This window comes from Sminthopsis crassicaudata, chromosome 1 (assembly GCF_048593235.1).
Source record: "Sminthopsis crassicaudata isolate SCR6 chromosome 1, ASM4859323v1, whole genome shotgun sequence".
Classification (NCBI taxonomy): domain Eukaryota; kingdom Metazoa; phylum Chordata; class Mammalia; order Dasyuromorphia; family Dasyuridae; genus Sminthopsis; species Sminthopsis crassicaudata.
In genome coordinates, this window is record NC_133617.1 from 375,799,496 (window position 1) to 375,817,868 (window position 18,373).

Below are 18,373 nucleotides of genomic sequence, written 5' to 3' on the forward strand. Positions count from 1 at the left end.
CATATAGTGTCTTGTTATAAGTCTTCCCTTGCTACCCTTGATGTTTGATAATAAAAATGTCCTGGTGTTCCATTAATATGCCATGTTCCTTGTGAACCTAAGTTTCTTCACCTATGGGATGGGAATGGATAACAACACTTGCATTTATGAAGCATTCTGAGAAAAGCATTCTGTAAACTTTAAAGTTTTATGAAAATGTAAATGCTAGTTATTAATATGCTTATTTAAAGCACATCATTAGAGTTATTCAGGTTGATGTCTAAGAATCAGAAGACCTGACTTGAGATCTTAGTTCTGATTCTAACTATGAAAGCCTGAGGAAAGATCCAAAAAGCAACACAATTTCTACAACATCGTCTGCTCAGCTATAAACTGTGGATAATAAAGAGGATCCTATGCAAGACTGGTGGGAAGAGATAATCAGAGGGTAGATGTATAAATCCTTTGAAATCAAAAGTGAGGTGTGTCTAGGATCTTCATTTCAAGGTAGAGATTCTCACCAGGGTTTCAAAAACAAATACAATCCATCAAGTATCTTAAACATATGCAAAGCATCCTTGCTACTCTATAAAATCTTGGAAACTTAGAGTGAATGGGAAGGTGTTGGGATTACTAGGTGAGAACTGAGGTTGTCTGGATGTTGACAAGGTGAGAATTCAGGTTTTCTGGACAATTACAAGGTGAGAACTCAGGTTGACTTGATAGAGGGGGCAAGCTCATTGGCTGGGGTGGTTCTTCCCAGAAGCCCTTGCATTATCCCACGCCCATTCTCTGGGAGAATAAAAGAGAGGACTCTCAGAGAAAGAAGAAGACTCTCTGCATTACATCAGGCCTGACGGGGCTCTCTGCAGGAAGGGAAGTCACTTCTTTGGACAAGAGTTAACAGCAACTGCCTGGAGACAACGGTTCGTTACAGGAAGAAGAATCTGTCTGAGAGATTTGAGTAGAAGACACAGCAGATCTCTTCCCAGAGAGTGATCCGGCAGCTTCTAGAGACAATAGCTCGCTACAAATTGGCGCCCAACGTGGGGCAAGGACTTTTGCTTATCCTGACAAGAGGAGCTAGACCAGACCTTCGCAATTTGGTGCCCGAACAGGGACAGACACGGTCCTGATTCCAGTGGAAAAGCCTCCCATCCAGATCTCAGTCTCTCTAACCCAGAACCGTGAGTAACGAGGAAACTTTGTTAAAGATTAAGTGAGCGTGCTAATAGATAAATAAGGAACTTAACTTGTTAAGGGCTAAACCAGGAATCTCTTATAGTGAAATGGGGCAAACACCTTCTGTTCAAGGAAAATGTTTAGAGAGCATCATCAAGGTTATGAAAAGCCAAGGATTGATTATAATTTTAGAGGAGATTAGTGAACTTTTAAGAACTGTGAAGGTTATATGTCCTTCTTTTTCTCTGGAAGAAAAATTGGATCCAGATGAATGGGAATTAGTAGGAAAGCAATTAGGTGAACACTACAATTCCAGGCCAAACTCAATTTCCAAAGATACAATTCATATATACAATGTAATCCAATTGGCTTTAAACAATGTTATTCTAAAGGAAGAGATGAAGGAGCAAAATGGGGAAGTGTCAACTAAACTAGGTGAAAAGGATGAATCAGATAACAATGAAGTTAAGTACAATTCTGAGCAACAGCAACAGGAGCACCTCCCATCTCCTCCCTCAATTAACCCTTCAGGGGTGGAGCAAGAAGGAGGAGAGGAAGAGGCAGAAACACAAACAGAATTGTCTGTGAAGCAGTCTAAGCCTATGACAAGATTAGAAAAAGCATTGGTTAAAGCTAAGAAAGAAGGACAGGATATAAGTGATTTTATACATGCATATCCTGTGATTGAAAATATTGATTCTGTAGGTCATAAAATGAGAAGATATGCACCTTTAGATTTGAATAAAATTAAGGATTTGAAAAAAGGTTGTACCCTTTATGGGACTACATCAGCTTATGTCAAAATGTTACTAGATGGTTTGTCTTATGAAGTCCTAACCCCGAATGATTGGAAATCCATAGCAAGGACATGTCTGGAGCCTGGAGAAAATTTATTATGGCTTGCGGAATTTCATGAATTATGTAAAATTCAAGTCAGATGCAATTTGGAAATAGGAGTTAACACACAATTCACTTTTGAGCACTTAGCTGGTGAAGGTCAATATGGAGAGAATTCGGAACAGATTAATTATACCATGACAATATATGAACAAATTGCTAAGGCTGCAATAAAAGCTTGGGGTGTCCTTCCTGGACAGAAAGATCGTGGAGAGGCTTTCACTAAAATACAGCAAGGTCCCAATGAACCTTTTGCAGATTTTGTGGGACGTTTGCAAACTGCTGTCAAAAGAACTATTGGAGAAAATGCAGCTACAGAAATAATGACCAGACATCTGGCTAAGGAAAATGCCAATGAGATTTGCAAAAGAATTATATGGGGATTAGACAAAGATGCTCCTTTAGAGGAGATCATAAGACGCTGTGCTACAGTGGGAACAAATGCTTTTTACACCCAGACTATGATGAACGTGGAAAGACAGGGTCCCTCCTGGCAAGGGCCTTCTAGAGAAACTCGGCGATGTTTTCAATGTGGAAAAATTGGACATCTAAGAGCTCAATGTAGGCATGGAGATATAGTGAGAAGACAGGGTGAAAGAAGACCTAAAACCCCATGTCCAAAATGCAACAGAGGACTCCATTGGGCATCAGAGTGTAGAATAATTCAGGGAAATGGGATGAGGGGCCCAGGTCCAGGGCCCCAGGCAAAAAAGACTTGGGGCATGATGGCAGCTGATGTTACACCCAAAGAGCCTTTAGAAGGTCAGGACTCTGATTTGATCAACCAGCAGAAAAGCAATCACATGGCAGAAAGGGATTACCTAATAAGTGAGCCAAAAGGCAATCAGATTGCAAAAATGGATTACACTTGGGGAGAATACAGGCCTTTTAAACCAACAGGGCTGTGTCCAGTGCAAACAACTCCAATGTAATTGTCAGATGATGAGAAGAGATTTAGAAAGTGGTAAATAGAAGGAAATTAGATAGGTTAACTGCCTGGGAGAAGAGGGTTTGCTTGTATTTCTTCAGCAGGAGAAGGAATCAGATGGGTGCCAACGAGTCATATTCGCCTTGTCCATCAGAGAGAGACAGAAAAAGAGAAAGGCCTCAAAATAAAGGAGAAGATCTAAGAAACATCTGACACTGAAAGATCATGGATAATAAGAAGACTGTTAAAGAACTTTAAAAACCAGCAGGAATCATTGGACTTCCTCACACAAGATGAGAATAATGGACTTATGGACATTTATAAATTTTCAATTTATGATTATTTGATTATGTTATATACTTCTAGCATGTGTTATGTTACTATGTTACTATGTGCTTATGTAATTTATGTAATTATCTGCAATACTTCCCATATTGATGGATTTATGTTTCAAGGTCATGACTGTCCTATGTTCTAAATCAAAAGAAAGGGGGAGATGTTGGGATTACTAGGTGAGAACTGAGGTTGTCTGGATGGTGACAAGGTGAGAATTCAGGTTTTCTGGACAATTACAAGGTGAGAACTCAGGTTGACTTGATAGAGGGGGCAAGCTCATTGGCTGGGGTGGTTCTTCCCAGAAGCCCTTGCATTATCCCACGCCCATTCTCTGGGAGAATAAAAGAGAGGACTCTCAGAGAAAGAAGAAGACTCTCTGCATTACATCAGGCCTGACGGGGCTCTCTGCAGGAAGGGAAGTCACTTCTTTGGACAAGAGTTAACAGCAACTGCCTGGAGACAACGGTTCGTTACAGGAAGAAGAATCTGTCTGAGAGATTTGAGTAGAAGACACAGCAGATCTCTTCCCAGAGAGTGATCCGGCAGCTTCTAGAGACAATAGCTCGCTACAGGAAGGGACTTCATTACATTGGCCCATGTAGGCCAGTGCTCTCACCTTTTGAGAAGCATCTCCATTGCACTTGAATAACTTGCCTATGACCTTGACAAGCAAGTGAATTGCATTTAAGTAAGGGAGAGCCATCCAAGGTCACCAGCCTCACTATTTCCTCTGGATCCTTCTGGGTCCATTGCCCAAATGTAGATCAAGAGGATTGGAGATGGCCTTGGAGGAAAGCTTTGTTTTCCTGAGGCAGTTTGACCTGGAGTGGGGCATTGACGGGATTGTTTTCTCTTTCAGTGGGCCTTTGTTGCAATGGTCTCTTGTTGAGTTCCTTACATTGTTAGAGCTATTGTGACCCCACAGACAGTTTTTAACCAGAATGCAAATCCCCCAGCTGATTCATTAGGAATTGAGCTTGAGTTTTGCTCTAACTTTGCCCACCTTTTGGCAACATAATAGAGCTTTTTGCCTCTTGACTTGGAAAAAAGTGTGTCATTAGGATTAGGTAAAAATTGAGAAAAAGATGGCTTCTTTCACCTACTGAAGATCACTTTTTTTATTTAGATTTTTTTTCCACAGTATAGATGCATGAGCAATTTTTTTTATAACATTATCCCTTGTATTCATTTTTTCCAAATTATCCCCCCCGTCCCTCCATTCCCTCCCCTCGATGACAGGCAATCCCATACATTTTACATGTGTTACAATATAACCTAGATACAATATATGTGTGTAAATACCATTTTCTTGTTGCACATTAAGTATTACATTCCAAAGGTATAAGTAACTTGGGTAGATAGACAGTAGTGCTAACAATTTACATTCACTTCCCAGTGTTCCTTGTCTGGATGTAGTTATTTCTGTCCATCATTGATCAACTGGAAGTGAGTTGGATCTTCTTTATGTTGAAGATATCCACTTCCATCAGAATACATCTTCATACAGCATTGAAGTGTGCAGTGATCTTCTATTCATTTCACTCAGCATCAGTTGATGTAAGTCTCTCCAAGCCTCTCTGTATTCCTCCTGCTGGTCATTTCTTACAGAGCAATAATATTCCATAGCTTTCATATACCATAATTTACCCAACCATTCTCCAATCGATGGATATCCATTCATCTTCCAGTTTCTAGCTACAACAAAAAGAGCTGCCACAAACATTTTGGCACATACAGGTCCCTTTCCGCTCTTTAGTATTTCTTTGGGATATAAGCAAGCCCAATAACAGCAATGCTGGGTCAAAAGGTATGAACAGTTTGATAACTTTTTGGGCCTAGTTCCAAATTGCTCTCCAGAATGGCTGGATTCTTTCACAACTCCACCAACAATGCATCAGTGTCCCAGTTTTCCCACATCCCCTCCAACATTCATCATAGTTTGTTCCTGTCATCTTAGCCAATCTGACAGGTGTGTAGTGGTATCTCAGAGTTGTCTTAATTTGCATTTCTCTGATCAGTAGTGATTTGGAACACTTTCATATGAGTGGATATAGTTTCAATTTTATCATCTGAGAATTGTCTGTTCATATCCTTTGACCATTTATCAATTGGAGAATGGTTTGTTTTCTTATGAATTAGGGTCAGTTCTCTATTTTGGAAATGAGACCTTTGTCAAAACCTTTACCTTTAAAAATATTTTCCCAATTTGTTACTTCCCTTCTGATCTTGTTTGCATTAGTATTGTTTGTACAGAAACATTTTAGTTTGATGTAATCAAAATCTATTTTGTGATCAATAATGATCTCTAGTTCTCCTCTGGTCATAAATTCCTTCCTCCTCCACAGGTCTGAGAGGTAGACTATTTTCTGTTTCTCTAATCTATTTATGATCTCATTCTTTATGCCTAAATCATGGACCCATTTTGATCTTATCTTGGTATATGGTGTTAAGTGTGGATCCATATCTAATTTCTGCCATACTAATTTCCAGTTTTCCCAACAGTTTTTCCCAAATAATGAATTTTTATCCCTAATGTTGGTATCTTTGGGTTTGTCAAAGACTAGATTGCTATAGATGTACCCTTTTTTGTCCTTTGTATCTAATCTGTTCCACGGATCTACCGGTCTATTTCTTAGCCAATACCAAATGGTTTTGGTGACTGCTGCTATATAATATAGCTTTAGATCAGGTACACTTAGACCACCTTCCTCTGACTTATTTTCATTAATCCCCATGCAATTCTTGACCTTTTATTCTTCCATATGAATTTTGTTATTTTTTCTAGGTCATTAAAATAGTTTCTTGGGAGTCTGATTGGTATAGCACTAAATAGATTAGTTTGGGGAGTATTGTCATCTTTATTATATTCGCTCGGCCTATCCAAGAGCACTGAATGTCTTTCCAATGATTTAAATCTGACTTTATTTTTGTGGCAAGTGTTTTGTAATTTTGCTAATATAATTCCTGACTATTCTTTGGTAGATGGATTCCCAAATACTTTATACTCTCAACCTTTGTTTGGAATGGAATTTCTCTTTGTATCTCTTGCTGTTGCATTTTGTTGGTGATATATAAAAATGCTGAGGATTTATGTGGATTTATTTTGTATCCTGCCACTTTGCTAAAATTCTGAATTATTTTTAATAGCTTTTTAGCAGAGTCTTTGGGGTTCTCTAAGTATACCATCATGTCATCTGCAAAGAGTGATAGTTTGATTTCCTCATTTCCTACTCTAATTCCTTGAATCTCTTTCTCAGCTCTTATTGCCAAGGCTAGACTTTCTAGTACTATATTGAATAGTAATGTTGATAGTGGGCAACCTTGTTTCACTCCTGATCTTACTGGGAAAGGTTGCAGTTTATTTCTATTGCATATTATGCTGACTGACGGTCGTAAATATATGCTCCTGATTATTCTAAGGAATAGTCCATTTCTTCCTACTCTCAAGAGTTTTTAGTAGGAATGGATGTTGGATTTTGTCAAATGCTTTTTCTGCACCTATTGAGATGATCATATGGTTTTTATTAATTTGATTATTAATATGGTCAATTATACTAATAGTTTTCCTAATATTAAACCAGCCCTGCATTCCTGGTATAAATCCTACTTGATCATAGTGTATTATCCTGGGGATAATTTTCTGAAGTCTTTTTGCTAATGTCTTATTTAAGATTTTAACATCAATATGCATTAAGGAGAGTCGTCTAGAGTTTTCTTTCTCAGTTTTTGATCGACCTGGTTTAGGTATCAGTCTGTGTGATAAAAGGAATTTAGTAGGACTCCTTCAATCCCTATCTTTTCAAATAGTTTATATAGCATTGGAGTTAGTTATTCTTTAAATGTTTGGTAGAATTCACATGTAAATCCATCTGGTCCTGGGGATTTTTTCCTAGGGAGTTGGTTAACAGCTTGTTCTATTTCTTTTTCTGAGATGGGACTATTTTGACTACTTACTCCTTCCTCTGTTAATCTGGGCAAGCTATCTTTTTTGAAGGTATTCTTCCATTTCATTTAAGTTATTGAATTTATTGGCATACAGTTGAGTAAAGTAGCTCCTAACTATTGTTCTAATTTCCTCCTCTTTAGTGGTGAGTTCTCTCTTTTCATTTTCAAGACTAACAATTTGCTTTTTATCTTTCCTTTTTTTTAATCAGGTTTACTAAGGGTTTGTCTATTTTGTTGGTTTTTCATAGAACCAACTCTTAGTTTTATTAATTAATTCAATAATTTTTTTGTTTTTTTGTTTTTTTACTTTCAATATTATTAATCTCACCTTTTAATTTTAGAATTTCAAGTTTTGTGTTTGTCTGGGGGTTTTTAATTTGTTCCTTTTCTAGCAATTTTAGTTGTAAGCCCAATTCGTTGGCCCTCTCTTTCTCTTTTTTATGCAAGTAGGCTTGTAGAGATATAAAGCTTCTCCTTATTACCGCTTTGGCGGTATCCCACACATTTTGGTATGATGTCTCATTATTGTCATTTTCTTGGGTGAAGTTATTAATTATGTCTATGATTTGGTGTTTTACCCAATCATTCTTTAGTATAAGATTATTTAGTTTCCAATTATTTTTTGGTCTATTTTCCCCTGGCTTTTTATTAAATATAATTTTAATTGCATTGTGGTCTGAAAAGAATGCATTTACTATTTCTGCCTTACTGCATTTGATTTTGAGGTTTTTATGTCCTAGTATATGGTCAATTTTTGTATAGGTTTCATGAACTGCTGAGAAGAAAGTATACTCCTTTCTGTCTCCATTTAGCTTTTGCCAAAGATCTATCATATCAAACTTTTCTAGTATTCTATTTACCTGTTTGACTTCTTATTTATTTTGTGGTTTGTTTTATCTAATTCTGAGAGTGCAAGGTTGAGATCTCCCACTATTATAGTTTTGCTGTCTATTTCTTCTTGCAGCTCTCTTAATTTCTCTTTTAAGAATGTAGATGCTGCACCACTTGGTGGGTATATGTTTAATATTGATACTGCTTCATTATTGATGCTACCCTTTAGTAGGATATAATGCCCTTCCTTATCTCTTTTAATTAGATCATTTTTTTTTTTTTTTGCTTGATCTGAGATGAGGATGGTACCCCTGCTTTTTTGGCTTTGCCTGAAGCATAATAGATTCTGCTCCACCCTTTTACTTTTAGTTTGAATGTATCACTTTGTTTCAGGTGTGTTTCCTGTAAACAACATATAGTAGGATTCTGACTTTTAATCCAGTCTGCTAACTGCTACCTCTTTATGAGGGAGTTTACCCCATTCACATTTATGGTTAGAATGACTAATTCTATCTTGCTTGCCATCCTGTTAAGCCCTGCTTATGCTTTTCTCCTTTCCTTCCCTCTTACCCCTCTACCCAGTATTAAACTTGTGAACACCACTTGCTTTTCACCGCCCTCCCTTTTTAGTATCTCTTCCCTACCTTAAAGTTACTTCCCTTATTTTACCCTTTTTCCTCACAGTTTCTGCATTCCCTTCCCCTTAGCTTACTCCTTCCCTCTCACTTTTCAATGATGTGGAAGAAGTTTCACCATAAATCGAATATGTCTATTGATACACACTAGCTCATCTCCCTCCTTTCTTTCTCTCACATATAATAGGTTACCTTTGCCTCTTCATGAGATGTATGTAGTACCATCACTTTACACTTTTTTATGATATAATTTCCTTTCCACCTCTAGTTTCTAGGACAAATTGCACATATGTGCTCTACATAATTTTTTTGGCAGAAGTATAGTTCTCAAGATTTCTTTTTACCCTTTTAGAAATCTCTTGAGTTCTGTATTTGAAGATCAAACCTTTTATGGAGGTCTGGTTTTTTTCATCAAGAATAGATGGAATTCATTTATTTTGTTAAATGTCCATCTTCTTCCCTGGAAAACGATGCTCATTCTTGCTGGGTAAGTTATTCTTGGCTGCATACCAAGTTCCTTAGCCTTTTGGAATATCATGTTCAAGGCCCATCGTTCTTTTAATGTGGACGCTGCTAGATCCTGGGTTATCCTTATTGTGGCTCCTCCATATCTGAATTGCTTTTTTCTAGCAGCTTCCAGTATTTTATCCTTTGTCTGATGGTCCTTGAACTTGGCCACTATATTTCTTGGCGTTTTGATTTTAGGGTCCCTTTCAGTAGGTGATCGATGAATTTTTTCAATGTCTATTTTACCCTCTGTTTCCAAAACATCTGGGCAGTTCTCTTTAATAATTTCCTCGAAAATAGTGTCCAAGCTCTTTTTTTCCTCATATTTTTCAGGGAGTCCGATTATTCTCAAATTGTCTCTCCTGGATCTGTTTTCCAGGTCTGTTTTCTTCTAATAAGGTACTTGACATTCTTTTCAATTGTTTCATTTCTCTGGGTTTGCTTGACTACCTCCTGGTTTCTCCTTGAGTCATTCATTTCTACTTGTTCGAGTCTAATTTTCAATGATGTATTTTCTTCACTCACTTTTTTATATCTTTTTGTAATTGTCCAATTGAGTTTTTTTCTTCTATGGAATTTTTTTTCCATTTTATCCATTTTATTTTTTAGAGAGCTGTTTTCTTTTTGTAGCTCACTAGTCCTGTTTTCCTTGGAGTTGTTTACCTTTTCCAGCTCACTAATCCTGTTTTCCTTGGAGTTGTTTACCTTTTCCAATTCACTAATTTTGTTTCTCCATGATTTGATTTCTTTATCCACTCTGTCTTTAAATGCTTGGGATGACTTCTCCAGGCTCTCTTGCCAAGCTTCCCATTTCTCTTCTCTCTTGTGAGAGCCTTTTGGATTTCCTCTATGAGATTCTTTTGTATTGAGAAGCAGCTCATATCCCCCTTAGGGGATTCCTCTGGGGACAATCTGCTTTTAGTCTCCTCAGTGTTTGAAGTCTGCTCTCTCCATATACAGCAGCTGTCAATGGTTGGAGCCCTTTTGAATTTTTTGTTCATTTTGTCAGAGCGGGAATCGAAGAAAACAAATTGACAAGAGAAACAATTGGTCCCCAACAATTGGTTGGGGATGGGGCTGGATGGTATTAATGGGCTTCGTCTACAGACTGGGGATGGAGGGCAGCAGAGAGCCACTAACAGAACATCCATGGCTGTGCTGAGTCTGGGCTCTGAGGCTCTGAGAATGCGCTGAGTCAGTCCAGGTGGGGGTTGGGGGTGGCCGGGTTCTGAGAGATGCTGGCTTTACAGGGTTTTAATCTTCACCTCTGGTGTTTACACCCTCTCCACTCTCCTGGCTTGCTGCCAAGATAAGAGTATCCACCCTGGGGTTGTGTGAGCTGCCTGTGCCTCTCTGGCTTGCCTGCCCTCAGTCTGTGCCCAGTCTGTTTGACCCTCCCCGGAGCAAACACAGATCTTCTCTGGCGAATTTCAAGGATGTCTTCTGTTGGTGATTATTTGTGGGTTTCTTTCTCGGTCAAGCATTAACTCCGAGGCTTGTCATGAAGTAAGTTCTGAGAGAAAACGCAGAGCTCAAGCAGCTGTCTGCCTCCACGCCGCCATCTTGGCCGGAAGTCCCCCAGCTATCTTCAATAACCCAGGATGGTTGACCTGGGGTTTGAACTGTTAATCCCAGAGAAATGCAATTTTCATGATATAGATATTTCTCTCTCCTCTTCCCCTTGCCCTTTTTAGAGATTCTCTTTCCATCAATGATTGTATTCACTTATCTATGTACATATTGCAAATCTCCCAATAAAATATAAGATCCTCAAAGGCAGGAAGGAAATAAAGAGACTGAATGGGATCAGGGGAAGGTTTCTCAGAGGCTCTAGGACTTTAGGCCCAAGTTTCAGGACATCACATGACTCTTATTCTCAGAGGATTATAGGGCAGAAAAGGTCAGACCTTAGGCCTAAGTTTCAGGAAGTCCCATGAGTTCTAGGAAAGAGACATTACTGGTCATTGGTCAGTGGTTCTATCCATTCACTGAACCCAAATCTTTTCCTGTTTAATCCGACTCCTCTTTCTGGCCTGGGGCCTCATGCCATGCCGGGCTGTTCCCTTTATGTGCTGGGACGTCTCCTTGCATAGAATCCATGCTTTGTTTGCATCTGGAGATGCCTTCAGAGTAGCCCATCTGAGTCAGGGGGTCACACAGATTCCTAATTTTTTTCCTTTGTTCTGGTTTTTTGCCCCAGAATTAGATTTTTGTCTTCCACAATCTGAGAAATGTGGTTTAGTACATAAGAGTTGTAATTATTTCACTTAGATTGCTTGCTGTCTTGGGAAGAATGGGGTTAAAGGAGGGAAGGAGAAACACTGGGATCACACATATTGACAAAATGGAATGTTGAATTCTCTACATTTGGAAAAATACTCATTTCAAGATTAAAAATAATTTTTAAATATACTATATGAAATTTTTCCAAAGTAAACTCTCTCTTCTTCCCTCTTCTTTCTCTCCTTTGCCTCCTCCCCTTCTATCTCAATTTTTTCCCTCTTTTTGTCTTCCTTCCTTCCCTAAGTTGGTCTTGCTCCATGCTCCATGCTGTCCCTTTTTCTCCTTTCTACTGGCCCTCTCTCCACCCTCTCCTCTCAGAATCAGAACTCAGGAGATACCTTTTCAGTCTTTTACTGGAACTGCTGATGTGTCTTGTTCAATTCCAACTGTGGTTCCCACTTATATGAATTTTTTTTTTGTTTCTTCAAAAATTTTCCCTTTGTGTTATGGGTTTCTAAATTTAGCATTGATATTCTGAGTGTTTTCCACAATGGATTTCATGAGATGGTATTGGAGGATTTTTTTACCTATTTGGACATTTTCTCCTCATGCCCTATCATTCCAGGACAATATTGCCAAATTATCTCTTTCATTACTGTGTTAAGGTTCTCTTTTTGGTCAAAATGTTCAGGTAGTCCATTTTTATCAATTTTCTGTTGCTAATCTATCCTCCAGATCTATCTTTTAAGTTATATTTCACATTGTTCAATTTGTTTTCAATATTTACAATCTCTACTGAAATGTCTTGGTTATTCTTCCCTTCTATGGTTTGCTAATCTTTATTTTTCAAAGATTTATTTCCATCTTGAGATTCCTTTCCTCCTTTGCAAGTTGGTTTCCTTTTTTTTTTTTTTTTTTTTTTTTTTTTTTCTATATGCTTTTAGTTTTTCTTGGAAGGAATTTTTTAGGTTACATTGTTCTCCATTTCATTTGATTTTTAAGTCCTTTTTTGAGTTGTACATATTTTCTTTGGTTGTGCAGGAATTGCACATTAGTCTTTGGGGTAAAAGCTTTTCTTTTCCTTAAATGTCCTCTTCTGAAGATGATGCCTTGTCTTCCCCTTTCCCATCATATATTTCAGTGGTGGGATGGTTCTTTGCAGGTGCGCGTTTTAAAAGGAGGAATGAGCTCTAAGCTCCTTTAATTGATGTGTGGTGAGAATGTTCCTAAAGCTTCCCTTCAGTGTTGCCCTGTGCCCAGGAACTCCCGAGATTCTGACCAGCAGCCCCAAAGCAAGAGCTCCCCTCGCCTGCAACTACCAGCAGCATCCCAGATCCATTGTCTCCGCACCCGCCAGGAGCTGGATCCTCACCAGGGCCACCTTCTCAGGTTCTCAGTGGCACAGCTGGACCTGGCTGCCATCTTAGGTAGCCCAGCTTCACTTAGGCCTCCAGGACTCAGACCCAAGTTGAAAAGAGAGTCTAGGAGATGAAAATGTCTGTGGTTCCTGTTGAGGCTGGAGCTTGGCAGGGAGTCCCATTTGTTATTTCTGTGGATTTTGTCTGAAGTGTTGCCACATTAGAGAGCTTCATCCGTAGCCTGATGATTTTGTTCACAGTCCTTTGAGTTGTGTATGAAGGACTCCCTGTGATGCTGTCTTTGATTTTAATGTCCCTAAGTTACGAATTTGTTCCATTTGTGGCGGGAAATCGGGAGAGCTCAGAAGACCTTCCTAGTTTCTGGCAGGGCGGAAATATTTTAAAAAGGACCAAAATTGACTTTTGTGCTCCCTAGAATGCTTGGGCTCTGTAGTTGGAGAAGGGTTTGCTTGGGAGGTCAAGGTTAATTTGCCAGCCTTTTTGCAAAGACTTTGGGCTTTGGAAGTGGATGCTGGGCAGGGTTCTTGGGGTGCTGGATGACATTGTCCCTGGGCCCAACTGCAGGAGGCTTCCAAGGGAAGTCTGGGGGCTGTCTTTGAGTCAGTTGGCAGAGCCGAGGATGCTTTACTCATCTTTCTCCATAGACGACAGGGTCTGGAAATAAATGCTGGGCCAGCTTCTTGGGGTGGCTGACATTGTCCTTGGGCCCAACTGCAGGAGGGTTCCGGGGGAAGTCTGGGGGCTGTCTTTGAGTCAGTTGGCAGAGCCGAGGATGCTTTACTCATCTTTCTCCATAGACGACAGGGTCTGGAAATAAATGCCGGGCCAGCTTCTTGGGGTGGCTGACATTGTCCTTGGGCCCAACTGCAGGAGGGTTCCGGGGGAAGTCTGGGGGCTGTCTTTGAGTCAGTTGGCAGAGCCGAGGATGCTTTACTCATCTTTCTCCATAGACGACAGGGTCTGGAAATAAATGCTGGGCCAGCTTCTTGGGGTGGCTGACATTGTCCTTGGGCCCAACTGCAGGAGGCTTCCGAGGGAGCTCTGGGGGCTGTCTTTGACTCCGTGGCAAGCGAAAGAGGTCCTATCTTGCACTTCTTAAGAACACTAACTCCTTGGATGCCCCAGACTGGGCTGGTTTCCTGAGATGAGTGACCTTCTCCCTGCGCCCAGTTGAAGGAGGGTTCCAAGAGAACGCTGGAGGATACCATGGGGTCCTTAGGACGTGCCGGGCTTATTTTGTTGTCCCCCCTCCGAGGAGCTCTAACTTCTTTCAAAGTACCGGCTGGGCTGACTTGTCGAGGTGGAGGGCTTTTTCCCTGCCCGCAACTGAAGGACAGTTTGCAGAGATCTCTGGGGGTTGTCTCAGACTCAGTGGGAGGAGCCAGGCCTACTTTATTGGTCCTCTTCCAAAGAAGTACACTCACCCCTTGGATGAGACAGGCCGTGCTGTCTTCTTGGGGAAGAGGCCCATCTCCCTGTGCCCACTGGAAGGAAGATTGGGAGAGAGCTCCAGGAGAGTTCTTGGATTCAGTGGGAAGCTCCGGGCATTCTTTGCCTATTCTATTCCAAGGAGCACCGAGGACTTTGGTGGCCCACACTGAGTTCTCTTCTTGCTGTGGAGCATCATCTTCTGAGGAGAGTTCGGGCTCAGTTTCAGAAGATGTGTTCTCACATTCTGTAGCCAGCATCGAATACACTTTGGATTTCCTCTTTGGAATTGCACCTGCTGCTTGTCCAGGACAGGCCCGGGTGGCTTTTGGAAGCCTCTTGGGAGAACCAGGAGGGGTGGGTATAGGAGGAAAGGTGAACCTCGAACTAAACGAGGTTGTGGCCACAATGTCCTTTCCCTCCATTTTTGATGTGGCAGGAATACTGTCGTCCTGGCCCTCTAGGTCCGGCTCTTGCCCATTTTTTTTGGATGAGGGTGCACGGCGGTGAGGGGGACCTCGGAATAACAGCGATTTTGCCCTCTTGAGTATGCTCTTTTTCTCGTCCTGGCTCAAGTCTGTGAATGAAGGAGGGACCATATGAGCAAAGGGGAAGGAATCAGGAAAGAGATTGTGAGTGGGAAAGATTGCAGCAGCACAGGGATTATGATCTCCCAAGGGTGATTCCTGGTCTTTGGAGGGCAACTGGACCCTTAGCAACATGCTCTTCTTCATGGCATACTTGGAGGAAGCCCAAGAGACAATTTCCTTACTTCCAATTTTTGTGGCAACCCCATTATTTGAACAGAGTTGTTTGTGTGGAGTCACCTCCTTAGACTGGAAGTTCCTCCAGGCCAGGACCCACTTTGAGCCTTTCTTTATATATACCCAGTGCTTACTATGGAGCTTAGTGCACAGTAGATAAGGAATGTTTATTGACTGTGGCCTCTACTTATTCTTCCCTCTTGGCTTTTAAATTCTCTGCACTGTTTCTCACATTCCCATTCAGTCTAGTTTTACTAATTGAAGTGTAAAATTAATTACTCTTGTAAGTCCCAAAGTTCAAAAGTGAATGCATTTTTTTCTTTTTATTAAATTTATTTAATATTTTGCCCAATTTCCATTCAAAATATTCTTATTTGTTTTTAAAAATGTTTGCTGTCCAGGTTCTTTCCTTGATTCTCACCCACAATTAACAAATTACATTTAAAATTTTGTAAAAGATTTCCATAAAATTTGAGAAAAAAACATAGATCTCCCATCTTAGTGAAAAAAAATAAAAAGCCTTAAGGAAAATGAAGTGAAAAATAGAGAGATAACAGGTAAATAAAGAATGCTTCAATCTGTATTCAGATATAATCATTCCTTTTCTGTGAATGGTTAAGATTTTTCTTTTTTACTATAACTCCTTCAGAGTAGTTATGTATGATTGTGTTACTGAGAATAACAAAATCATTTTATACTGATCACTGCAAAATGTTGCGATCATTTTATATATGGCATGTTTCACTGTGTTCATGGAGGACTTTGCAGGGTATTTTCCCCCTATGAACATTCTGCTCATCATTTTCCAGTGAACAATGATATTCCATCAGAAACTTGTTTTAAAAATTGTTTTTACATTGACTATGGCTAATTGTATTCCCCCTCCCATTTATTCTCTTTCACTCTGTCTCTCCTCAAAAGTGTTTTGCTACTGATCACTGACTCCTCCCAAATGGCCTGTTCTTTTATCACCCCTCACTTCCCATTTTGTATTAACCTCCTATTTTCCTGCAGGCTAAGATAAGAGTTGCATATCCTTATTCAGTATGTATGGTGTTTCCTATTTGGAGCAATACTGGTGAGAATAGGTTCACTCAACCAACCTCTTATCCCCCTCTTCCCCTCCACTGGAAAAGCTTTTACTTGACTCTTTTTCATATGGAAGTTAATTTGCCCTATTCGCCCTCTTCCTTTCCCTTTTCCTAGTAGTTCCCATCTCACTCCTTTTTAAAGAAAAGGTATTATCCTTTCCTCTTCACTTCCCACCTCTTATTCTCTGGCGATATTTACTCCTTCTAATTGCCAGAATCCTGGCAAAGTCCTAACGAGTTACAAATATCATCCTCCTCTGAAGCAATGGAAACAGGTAAAGCTGAAAACACTACCAAGTATGCTGATCCTGCTGCAGTCTCTATCTTGAACTTTCTTCTCCAACTCACATGTACTATCTGTTGGACATTTTGACCCGCATGCCCAATTGCACCAGAACCTCAACGTGTCCAAAACAGGATCTGTTCTTTGTCCCACACCCTCTGCCCTCTTCTGAAATTGCCTTTTCTGTCACCCAGGTGTCATCCACCACTCTTCCCTTTGCTTAGCCCACATAGCATCTATTGACTGAGGCATCTTTTCATTCCTTACTCAACAACATTTTCCCACAGATGTTTTCTTTTCTTCACTCCCATAGCCAACAAGCTGGTCATCCTGTCCACCTGTCTCCTAAGCTCTTCTGATAGCCTCATTGTTCCCTTCCGGATATGCCTTCGGACGTTCTTTTTCTATACTCTCTATCAGGCATATTCTAGTTGATGTACTTTTGATCCTCCCTCTTTCAATTAATGTTTGGAGTATCTTCCTCATTTAATACAGTGACTGATAGAAGAAGAAGTATTACTATATGTTTGTTAATTGATTCTCACCATGGGGAAGTGCTCCCTTTTTTTTCACCATCTTGAAGGGAAAAGATTTCCTGAGGGGAAAAAAAATTGTCAATCAATAAATACTCAGCTTTGCTTCCAATAACTACCCCATCTTCCCAGCTAAAGGAGCAGCAAGCCGTCCAAGAAGGTTCTAACAGCTCATTGGGCACAGCCCCGCTGTTGCCTTTCATTGTCTTCTTAGGTTTTAACTGCAGAGCCAGACTCAACACAATTGATAAAAAGGATCCATTCCTACGGTCCCCTCCTTGTTTCTTCCTTTCTCCATCCCTTCTTTTGGGTCTCCTCCTCATTAAAAGAAATCCAAAGGCAGCAAGTGAGAAACTCCATTGTATCACAATACAAATAAAAGTTGAAACCTTGTAGGCAGAGTGTCTGTCAGTATAAAGAAGAATCTATCAAGTTCATCTGTTTGCTGTGGTGGGTGGGTACCTTCTATCAGATGCTCAAAGCACACAATTTCTGAGAATAATTACAATATTTTGTGATTTCACATCATCCCATGTGCCTGTCAGGCTTACAGTCCACTGGCTCTTATCCCTGTTTGTTCTTGCCCAGAAGAGTTCTCTCCTATTTCCGTTCTCAAATCCACAAGCCCTAAGGGCCACAATGTGGATCAGACAGGGCAGAAATAGAGGCTGGAAAGTCCTAAACTACACTTGTACCCTGCTTCCACCTTTCTTAACACTTTCAGTGCCTTGAAGCACTGCAGGTCTCTAAGAAGTAATGAAAGATTGTCTACCCGAGTACAGGGAGAAAGGGATTTTCCATACTTACATTGGATACCTACAGTACAATGAACAACCGGGTCCACCCTCTCCAATTAAAAAAAAAAAAAAATGGGATAGATATACATTTTGAGATTCCAAAGAATTTGTTTTGTGACTTTAAAATATGCTTTGGAGAAAGATGGAGGAGGCTCCAGTAGCTTGTCAGAAAAAGTTGAAGAACTTTGATACTGCTCTGTCCCACCTCCTCTCTGGCTAAGGGAATCCCCCAGTGTTTCAGGCTTAAGCTTGATCCCCCAAAGGATGGAAAGAGGACCTGGAGGCAGTCTCGGGGTCACATCAGGGGCAGAGTGAGAGAGGAAATACCTCTTCTGTCTTTTTTACTGGACAGCCTTTGCCAGTTTACCATCTCATTTGATCCTTAGATCAACCCTGTGAGGAAATGGAGGCCAAAAGGGCAAACGGTTTGCCTCAGGGACTCTCAACCCTGTCTGAGACTGAATTTGAAACTCAAGTCAACCTGACTCCTAGGTCCATGTCTTTCTTGTACTCAAGAACAGAGGAGCCTCTTCAGGACAACAACAAAATGCCATTTCCTTTGTAGGTGAGTCTCAGATAATTTGAGTTATCTCCTAGGAGGCTACAGATCTCCCTTGTGTTGAGGACCTTGAGGA

General features: G+C 40.3%; 1 protein-coding gene across 1 annotated transcript; it reads right to left on the reverse strand.

Moving 5' to 3' along the window:
• Positions 1 to 12,468: 12,468 nt before the first annotated feature.
• On the reverse strand, positions 12,469 to 15,004 carry LOC141550042 (uncharacterized). Its single transcript, XM_074280243.1, has 2 exons — positions 13,708 to 15,004; positions 12,469 to 13,553 (listed from the first exon to the last, which is right to left on the reverse strand). Exons 1-2 carry the CDS (start codon positions 15,002 to 15,004, stop codon positions 13,471 to 13,473), a joined length of 1,380 nt encoding a protein of 459 aa, XP_074136344.1. The 3' UTR covers positions 12,469 to 13,470.
• Between the last annotated feature and the right edge of the window lie 3,369 nt (positions 15,005 to 18,373).

Coding starts and splice junctions, on each gene's coding strand:
- LOC141550042 (XM_074280243.1), bottom strand. CDS start 15,004: ATGAAGAAGAGCATGTTGCTAAGGGTCCAGTTGCCCTCCAAAGACCAG. Junction 13,554..13,707: donor TCCCCCGGAACCCTCCTGCA/GTTGGGCCCAAG, acceptor ACCCTCCTGCAG/TTGGGCCCAAGGACAATGTC.